The 10,318-nt window shown below is 38.4% G+C and overlaps 1 protein-coding gene across 1 annotated transcript; it reads left to right on the top strand.

The window, feature by feature from the left end:
- The first annotated feature begins 4,998 nt into the window (after window positions 1-4,998).
- Window positions 4,999-8,220, top strand: LOC131361191 (inhibin beta B chain). Its single transcript, XM_058402160.1, has 2 exons — window positions 4,999-5,410; window positions 6,099-8,220. The coding sequence occupies exons 1-2, from the start codon at window positions 4,999-5,001 to the stop codon at window positions 6,863-6,865; spliced, it is 1,179 nt and encodes a 392-aa protein (XP_058258143.1). The 3' UTR covers window positions 6,866-8,220.
- The last annotated feature ends 2,098 nt before the right edge of the window (window positions 8,221-10,318 follow it).

A 10,318-nucleotide genomic window follows, 5' to 3' on the forward strand; every position in this document is an offset into this window, starting at 1 on the left:
CTAGATTCCTGTTTGTGGTTGACAGGAGTGGAACCTGATTTGGTTTTCTTTGCTGCTGCTGTCAAGTTTGTGCTTTCTGAGATGCTTTTCTGCTCACCAAGCTTATAAAAAATGGTTATTTGAGTTAGTATAGCCTTCCTGTCTCACCATTCTGCTCTGATCTCAACACCAACAAGGAGTTTCTGTCCACATAACTGCTGCACATTGGATGTTTATTGTTTGTTTGTTTTTCACACCATCCTGTATACACTCTAGAGACTGTTGTGATTGAAAAATCACAGTTTACTAGCTTTTCAAATACTCAAACCAGCCAATCTGACACCAACAACCATGCAGTGGGCAAAGTCCAGGGATCATGTTATTTCCACATTCTGAGGTTTGATATGAACATTAACTGAAGCTCTTGACCTGTAAGTGTATATAATAGATTTATAGATTCATTCATGTATTGATTTATCTAACATGAACTGTATGATGAATAGAGAAGTGTGATGGACTCACTTTACTTTTCTTTATTAAGTATCCAGGGTAGCAGTAGAAATATCTATTCTGTGGCAGTTGATAAACAACTGTGTTAAATTTTATACCTTAGTTAAAATGCCATTAGAAATATTACGGCCTTTAGATAGTGACTATTTTTTGCTAATTTTATGCAGGAAGAAACATACGACAGTGAATTTAGCGGGACAGCTATAATAAACCGTTGCCACAGATAGATGAGAAATCACACTTTATTGTTCTGTTTCGGTATTCTTTTAACTAAAGTGCTGTATTGGCTAAAATGATTTTAGAAGGTTGAAATTCTCATCCAGACACCAGGTGATCTGTAGCACTACAGAGAGAGTTGAGGTGATGCAATCTATATCAATTTCCTACACACAGCTGGAAAGCATAGTCTAACAAAAAGTTGTTGGAGAGATTTTTGTTAGTTTCTTTGTTTTTGTTCTGTTTTTTGGCTAAAATAAATATGAATTGTTCTTTTTTTCCTATTTTCATAAAACGTCTACTGTTTGGGTGTAAAAAATATTATTATTATTATTATTATTATTATTATTATTATTATTATTATTATTATTATTATTATTATTATTCATTCTGTATTATTTGAATTTTCCGATTTATTATATTATTTGCATATGAGCCATATCACTGATGTGTGCCAGGATCCATGATATCTCATAGAATAATAATAATCTGTAAAGACAAACAGCAAAACTGTAAGGAACAGCAATTTCCAAATATTATATATTTTTTATACTTGTGTTTATTACATACCAAAATATTATATGAATTATAAATTAGAATATAGGAGGAAGCTGACTTCAACATTCACACCAATCAGGCATAACATTATGACCACCTGCCTAATATTGTGCTGCTGGCAAACCAGCCCAGACCCATCAAGGCATGGACTCCACTAGATCCCTGAAGGTGTGCTGTTGGATCTGGCACCAAGATGTTAGCAGCAGATCTTTTAAGTCCTGTAGGTTGCAGGGTGGGGTCTCCAAGGGCCCCACCTCACAACTTACATGACATAAAGGATACTTACAGGACTTAAAGGATACTCTTGATAGATACTGACCACTGCAGACCGGGAACACCCCACAAGAGCTGCAGTTTTGGAGATGCTCTGATCCAGTCGTCTAGCCATCACAATTCGGCCCTTGTCAAACTCGCTCACATCCTTACACTTGCCCATTTTTCATGCTTTTAACACATCAGTTTTGAGGACAAAATGTTCACTTGCTGCCTAATATATCCCACCCACTAACAGGTGCCATGATGAGGAGATAATCAGTGTTCTTCACTTCACCTGTCACTGCTCATAATGTTATGCCTGATCGGTGTAACTAAGAGTTAAGCCACATTTCCATATGTTTGTGTCCCTGTTGTTTTCCTGGAGCACAAACACTTTTCAAAACCCCACAGTAGGTGGCATAAAAGACCATTTTATATGTCATATGTATGCAGTGTCAAACCAAAACAAACTAGCGAACCAAAAGGATAAAATTTTATTAGATTCAGTTTATGCAAATTGCATTATAGATGTGAAAGCACCCTAAAGAGCTTTGTTTCGGATGTTTCACAGATTTCATCTTGACCTAAACTTCTTTGTACTTCTGTGTAGCTCCACCTTGTGGTCTTTTCTTGTTTTTACAGACGTTCAAATAGCATTGTAAACATGTTGTTGGACTGCAGGCTATTTTCTTGAAATGTGTATCTATGTAAATGTCTGTGCTGAACGTTTGGACATGTTTGATTCTCCTGTTTTTTATTCTAATATGATTTATTTGTTTTTATATGGAAGAACATGGCATGTATTCTTTATTTCTGTGTTGTGTGTTTACATCATCCTTCTGTGAAATTCATATAGCACCAAGGTTTTGATGCTTGTACTTTAGAAATGAACTCATAATGCACTTCATAAGACACAGTGACATCTTCTTGAGGCATCTGGATCACCAACGTCTTCCTTGAAAGGACTTCATAGCTTTCCATGACTTGGCATTGTCTTCACAATGTGATTAATTCACTTCATCACCTACTAAAGGAGTTCTTTGTGAGCTATGAGCTATATGTGTCTACACAGTTGTGCCTAATAAATATTAACATCACAGAAAAATGTAATTGATTTCATTTTAATGCTTATACCTTTTTGGTTTTTTTTATTTAAAAAAAGTCAAATTTTTAATCATTTAAAATAAAATAACAGAAAGTATAATCAGCTGATTCAACTTTGGTCACATCTACTGTAAGTATACTGTGTTATCATTAATAGTAATTTTGATGAATAGACAATTAAAATGACATCATAGTCAAGACATCTTCCAGATGGTTCATTTCCACAGATATATTTGAAGGCTAATGGTTCTCTTAGTTGGAAGGTTCTTGTGACCTTTGCTCCACAGTCAACAGCGTGCATATGAGGCCACCTGTAAAATCCTGATCTGCTCTTGTTCAGTCCAAGGTACAGGTTAACTCACTACTGCATGATTGCATGATTCAAGTGTTTGTGTTACAAAAAGGCACAAAAAAAAGATTATTACCGGAATGTACAATCTCAGAAAAATTCTATTAACCTATAGCTTTTTTTTTGCAGCTGAGATGATTTCTTAATCTTTTGTACATTTAATATGTATCTTTCACCTGGAAATGTGGATATAATGATTTAAGGTACATAAATGGGCATAAATGTTTACTACATGCATCTTCCTGATGTGTACAAAAAGTGGACCATTTTAGGTACCACAACAACCAAAATGAAGTTATAGTTTCATACCATTTTTCTAACATTTGTATAGTTGAACATGGTTATTCTGAAAATCAGTGGATTTGTACAAAATCTATTCTTCCCCAAATCTTATTCTCACCTGACAAACTTGTTGATTTTGTATTACTTAGTGAAATGTGTTGTGGGCTGCTGGGCTGTCAATTTTTATATAATATATAATTATATAAAATAATTTAAATGAAATATGTTACATCTCTCTCTCTCTCTCTCTCTCTCTCTCTCGCTCTCTCTTTCTAGGGTTAAAATTCTTACCACTATGAAGTTCTGATAAAGGTGAGGTTACTAGACCTTTAGTATTTTCCTGAAAATGTCTGTTTGCTTCTGTTAATAGATGGTCCTGCAGGTACACAAAGGTTTTTTTGGTGTGTGTGTGTGTGTGTGCTGGGTTGGGGTGGGGTAGGGGATTCTCTGTGTCTCTGATCAGCTTCAGTGGAAAATGGAAAATGTACACGTATGTTATTAATAGATATCCTGAGATATTGTAGATTTCTTCTGGTTATCCATCGAATTTGATTTCTATAGTTTAAATAAAAGCACACATGCAAAACACTTGACCTGTTGCTCTCGTGTCTCAGATTGGTTGCACCTCCAAGATCCCACTGCTAGGCGGCGACTAGGCTTTTTTGTAAAATTGGGCTAATAGTTCATTATTCATTAAACATTCATTATTTTTAAACAGAACAACCTGAGATATATAATTACACTTAACTGTGCGACACTTAAGGTTTACTATACGTGTAACTTTACATGTGGAATGCACTTTGTGCAAAGAAAAAAGCATATTTATGGTGTTTAAGTCACAGTTTCAACAACAAACTGTTCATACAAAAATAGCTACCTCCATTCAGCGACCCTGAAACCGTTAGATTTGGTCTATTCTTTCCCATGGAGGTGAACAGCCGATTGCGTGATATTTACAACACGTGCTTCCGCATGCTCTCGTGAAGTTGTCTGTTTGGTTTGAATGTGTGGCAGGATGGAGGTCATTGGGATAAAGATCATGAGCTCTGGACTCTCTCTCTCTCACACACACACACACACTCTCTCTCTCTCTCACACACACACACACACACACACACACTCTCTCTCTCTCTCTCTCTCTCTCTCTCACACACACACACACACACACACACTCTCTCTCTCTCTCACACACACACACACACACTCTCTCTCTCTCTCTCTCTCTCTCTCTCACACACACACACACTCTCTCTCTCTCACACACACACACACACTCTCTCTCTCTCTCTCTTTCTCTCTCTCTCTCTTGGTGATGCGCTGCCAGCATTTTGGCTGTCTAGTGTGGCACGTATACGGCACGTACTGTAGCCCTTCTGTTTGTTTCTTGTCAAATCCCATAGTAATAGTAACTTTTATTAAATGCCTTATGCAATAACAGCGTCTCTCTGTCTCTCTCTCTCTCTCTCTCTCTCTCTCTCTCTGTGTGTGTGTATATATACGTGTGTGTGCGCTTGTCTGTGTGAGTACTCGTGTGCGTACGTGCGCGCCCGTTAGAGTGTCCTGCCTCGTTCATTGGTGCGCTCATTGGACGTGTCATAACTTTTGGTGGATTACCCCAGTTTTGCTCTGCCTCTGTCACAAACCGGCCTCCACATTCTTCGGCGCGTGACAGTCGCCTCTTAGCGACAGCATCACCTATTCTCTGCCCCATCATAGAGAATACTAAAAGTCAAAAAGACTCTACAATGTGGTCAGCTTCGGCACCAATCTCTTTTGTCTATCCAGTCATCTGGGCATACCTTTGTGGCGATGGGTGGCGCGGTATTGCGCTCACTTCGCTCGTGCTGCTGGGCGCACTCGTGCCTGAAGGACTGGGAGCGGTGACTGGCTGCACGACATGCGGCGTTCAACAGATGGACAAGGGTTCGGAGGAGCAGTTCCTCATCGAACTTGCCAAAAAGCAGATTCTCAGCAAACTTCACCTGAGGGAGAGACCCAACATCACGCAGACGCTGCCCCGTGCCGCCCTCGCCACTGCTCTGCGCAAGCTGCATGCGGGACGCGTGAGAGCGGACGGAACAGTGGAGCTGGACAACAACCTGGCGAGCGCACAGCACACAGACCAGGCGTACGAGATCGTCAGCTTTGCAAATATGGGTAAGGAGTTTAGTTTAGAAATCAGCATAACATTAGTAGCTACTACTAATACTAAAACCAATACTAGTTAGTGTGTCAGTATGTCAGTAGTGTTTCCGACACAGCTATACACTTTTGATTTTAAGGTTTCTTGAAGGATCGTTTAGTTTCTTTTAAACCCCGTGTTGCAAAAGTATTTTAACAGTTTCTAATAAATAAATACATTTATGCACAGATTTGTATAATTTAGTTGGCATACTATTTATATAAACTATCAGTTACAGTAGTCGAATGTTCTGACATTCTCTACTAATGTAATACTGTTGTAGTAGACAATGTATAATAGTTTGACATACAAGACCTTGTTCAGTGCAACCAAAAAGGTATTCTTCGAAGGATTCTGATAGAAAAACACTCAGCTGTAGAGACACAGATCAACAGTAAATAACAAAATGTCTAGTGCTGAATTGACTTCTGCTTAAATCTGTAATGTTCATGTAACTCAGTTCTGTGAAAAAAGAATGCTATAAATATTCACGCTGGTGATTTCCTTCTATATTTGTGAAAATAGCAAATCAACAAAATAAATCAATGCACTGCTTACTTCTCTTATTCCCTTCAAAACGTTTACCCTTACTCCCTTCCAAGTCACGTGAAGGTTCATCCATTTCTTGTCCTCTTACTCTTGCATGTGTTGCTCTCTTTCCAGATGATGTGGATTCCAGCGGTATCAACTCCATCTTGTCCTTCCAGTTTCTGCAGGAGCAAGGTCGAAGCATCCAGGTGCTGCAGTCCTCCCTATGGGTCTATGTGCACCCAGCTAATAGTCCCTCCCCGGCTGGCCGTGTCTCTGCCCAGGTGTACTTGTCAAACACAAGCAATGGCAACCGCACGCTCCTGCTCCAACGCAGCATTGAGGTAGCACAGGGTGGTTGGCAGATCTTTCCCATCACCCGCACCTTGCAGGCATTCCTGGATGGTGGGCAGCAAAGTTTGCAGCTGGAAGTGCACTGTGAAGTGGGAGGCCGAAACCTGTGCAGCCAGAGTGGTGTTGATGCATCTCAGAGGTCCTACCTGGTGGCACAGGTGAAGCTCCGTGATGATGACCCCAAGCACACAGTGAGCAAGCGCTCTCTGAGTTGTGGTGATGACGTCAGCGTCTGCTGCAAGAAGGACTTCTACATCAAGTTCCAAGACATCCAGTGGCAGGACTGGATCATCGCTCCTGAGGGCTACCATATGAACTATTGTATGGGCCAGTGCCCGCAGCACCTGGCTGGCTCACCAGGCATCGCTTCCTCCTTCCATGCCACAGTGTTTAGCCAGCTAAAGGCCAATGGCATTCACACAGCTGTCTCATCCTGCTGTGTTCCCATCCAGAGGCGTCCACTCTCCATGGTCTATTTTAACTCACAACACAGCATTGTGAAGACTGATGTGCCTGACATGATTGTGGAGTCCTGTGGGTGCACATAAACAAAATCGAAGTGTTAGAATCAAGTCCATGTTGCAAAAAGTCTCTTTTACCATAAATGTTCCTGAGATATCTTTTGAGATTATAAATACACATTCAAATACCCAAGGAAGCATTATATACAGTAATAGTATAAAGCAATGCAGCTGAACAGAATTTATAACCGACTTTAGCAAATCGTCCTGTTCTTTATTCCCTTCAAAGCAAGATACATATAGCAATATTCTTAATGCATATAAAAATATATATTTGAAATACTGCTGAAATTACACCTCTCTAGCAATTATAGGGAGGTTCCAAGACTTTTCACTGTACTGTTTGTTTAGTTTTCATCTGAGGCCACTGGCCTGACCTCTGCTTGGTTACCCAATGAGATGGGTAAACATTTAATTATTGCCACATGCTAAAATGAAGGTCTAAGAAGACATTATGGTAAATGTGACACACTTATGTTTGCTTGCTATTGGAATGTAAGGCTTAGATATAAATTAGATTATGTCTAAATCTGCATATCCAGTCAAAACATGATATATGTTTTACCAAAGTTCTCAAAGCTTTTTAGGTACTGTTTTGTTATGTAAAGCATTAGTAAATGATGTTTGTGTGTGTGAGTGTGTGTGTGTGTGTGTGTGTATGTGTGTGCACACGTGTGTTTGCTTGATATGTTTTATTCAAGTATATTAACTTAAGACTTTTCTTTAGACATGTTATTTTTGCATAGATATTGGTTAGATTTTGTTTATTTTAGGCAAACATTTTGAATTCATGCTAAAATCCAAAGCAAAACCTTTTTACTGACCATGAAAGACAAAGCAGTCACTTAAACCAAAGCTTGCAACAAGTTGTCTTTTCATTGATTTTTAAAGCACTTCCTGTCCTAAAACATATTAACACGGGAATGTTTCAGGGTTATGGCATCATCATTTGCTTCATATTCCATGTTTACACTTCTCTTGATTTCACCATCAGGGCCACAGAAAAAGAACAAAGTCTTTCTAATGCTAGGCTTATGTAACGTCTGCCTTTATAACTTTCATGTTTGAACTGAAAACATGTAAGATTTCCAGGAAAGCTTTTTCTTATTTGAGGCTGCACTTTATCTGTCAGAATTGAATCATTTAAATGCTTTTCTTTATTTTATTGTTTTTTAATAATTCACACATGTATAAAATTTTGTTTTTCCATTTCCAGTAGTATTGGTAAATGCACCGTAACTTATGTATAAATGGCAATATTGTATGTTAAGTTCTCAGAAAAGTCATTTTTAATATAATTTATATAATTTTGTAACAATGTGTTATTTTCTTAAAGTGTTATATTTTGGAAATCTTGTACCATATAATGTAATTTTATTGATTTTTTTCTATTTTAAAGAATAAATATTTTACTTATTAAAGCAAATAGTTTATTGGGTTCTTTTTTAAATATAAAAACCTGAAGACTGATATATTGTAATATGACATCATATTTTTTCATCTGAAAAAAAAAAGTAATGTGATAGAGTAATGCAGTTTGATAACTGGCTCAGATAAGCATGTTTTTGGGTTACAAAAACCTTAAAAGCTATGGAAAAGAGTTTCATAAAAAAAGAACTAACTGTATATGCACTGTTATTGATTTAAAGCCCTTAAAATCAATAATGTCTGAAAGGTAAAGAGTGTGTTTGCTTGGGCAAACACCTGAATTAGTTTTTCTATGGACCGTCTATATTTGCCAAGTAAACATTCATCTGTTTTTTCAAGACCCAAATCCACTGTGAAATTTATTGAAATCTTCAAGAAAAAATGGGTAACACTGAATCTTTACCTTTGTAGCATATTATGCATGGCTTCTGATCCAAGAGCCAGTGGATGATAATCACAGCACATTCTAAAAAGTAGAGCAAAGAGGTTTTATATGTCCAGTCTCATTATACACATAACAAATTATGTTCTTAAGTGGCCTGTTACTGAACTAAGGCTTACTTAGTTACAGCTAATGCATTACACAAAAGGCTTGCCTGTGTGACCTTCCTATTACAATGTTTTTAAGTATATAAAGTGTTAATAAAACCTTCTAACATTGGATGGCTTTATCAGTACCTTTTTCATAATTTGATTATTTAATGACAAAATTTATATAACCTGTATACAAATATTGCTAACACTACCTAAAAACTTCACACCTTGTTCCATAGTGATTATGTACATGCTCACCTGAACCTAATAGTTGTAGCACGTTTCCAAGTGCAGTAATTGGATGAAGGATGACACAAGTAGACATAATCAGTGTGGTGTTTTTTATGGTCAGTCAGTTAATTGTTGTTGTAATCCACAGAATAGGACAAGGATAATCTATCTTCAATATTAATAAAGACAGGTGACTGCACAAACTTAGACGCAACAGGGTATTAAGGGTATAGGGTATAAACATAACAACAGGGTATAAAGACTTAACACAGAACACCTGGACACAGTAAGGAAACCAATAACAGGACAGGGCCAGAGACAATACTAGAGTTAGAGCAAATGCACATGGTTATAAGGAAACATATGAATTCAGAACAAAGAGCATCCATGTGAGATGAGGAATTTGTATCTGAATCTCCCCTCTTTAAAGTGTGGCTCCCAAAGCATGACTCCCAAAGCGTTAGATGGGGTCTTGGACACCTAGGAAGAACCTTCATAAGTGCAATTTGACTTTAGACTGGCACTTCCTGGAACAAGTTAAGATATTGTTTGCAAAGGTGGGGCAAAGCAGGGCAATTTTGGCCAATGGCCACATCCCCTAAAAATGTTGAAAAAGGTGAATTGTTGAAAAAGTTAAATGGTGCCCAGCATTTCTCTGCTAACTCTGTTCTCGAGAGGGTCAGGGGGTTTGGTTTAATAATGAAGTCTTCTTTGGGCTCAAGAAAGAGAATGATGACATCCTCACCAGGTTCAGAATCATCTTCTTGCTTGGCTTCAAAGGTCACATCATCAGCCTCTGGCTTGGCTGTAGACACGTCAGCACAGACCTCAAGCAGAGCTAGTATGGCTATGTCACCAGCTTAGGGTTAATTAGAGAGGTCCTATCGTCAGCCTCATGAAGGGCAGTCTCAGTTGTCTCAACTCGTCCTCCTCCTCCTGAAGTAACATGGGCTCAGCTGACTGTAAATAAGGTCTCTGTTGACTGTAGCCTCTCCTAAATAATCTTGGGGAGGCTCCTCCCTTGTCAGCAAGAATACCATTCTCAGGAAGATGAAGACCTCTGCCATAATCTCTTCCCATAGTGGCCAGTTTTTATGCTGACTGTTACGCTCTGCCAGTAGGCAGAGCGTAACAGTCCCCGTAATATAACCTTCCCCCGTCTAGGGCTATGACATGCAAGGCCAGTATTAAAATTGGAGAAAACTCATCAGTTCACTTGTACCTCATACTCCAAGTAGCCTCAAGTCTTGTGGTAACATGTGGTAAAAGGATGAAGCAAGTCATATG

This window comes from Hemibagrus wyckioides, linkage group LG11 (assembly GCF_019097595.1).
Source record: "Hemibagrus wyckioides isolate EC202008001 linkage group LG11, SWU_Hwy_1.0, whole genome shotgun sequence".
In the NCBI taxonomy this organism is placed as follows: Eukaryota; Metazoa; Chordata; class Actinopteri; order Siluriformes; family Bagridae; genus Hemibagrus; species Hemibagrus wyckioides.

Coding starts and splice junctions, on each gene's coding strand:
- LOC131361191 (XM_058402160.1), top strand. CDS start 4,999: ATGTGGTCAGCTTCGGCACCAATCTCTTTTGTCTATCCAGTCATCTGG. Junction 5,411..6,098: donor CGTCAGCTTTGCAAATATGG/GTAAGGAGTTTA, acceptor CTCTCTTTCCAG/ATGATGTGGATTCCAGCGGT.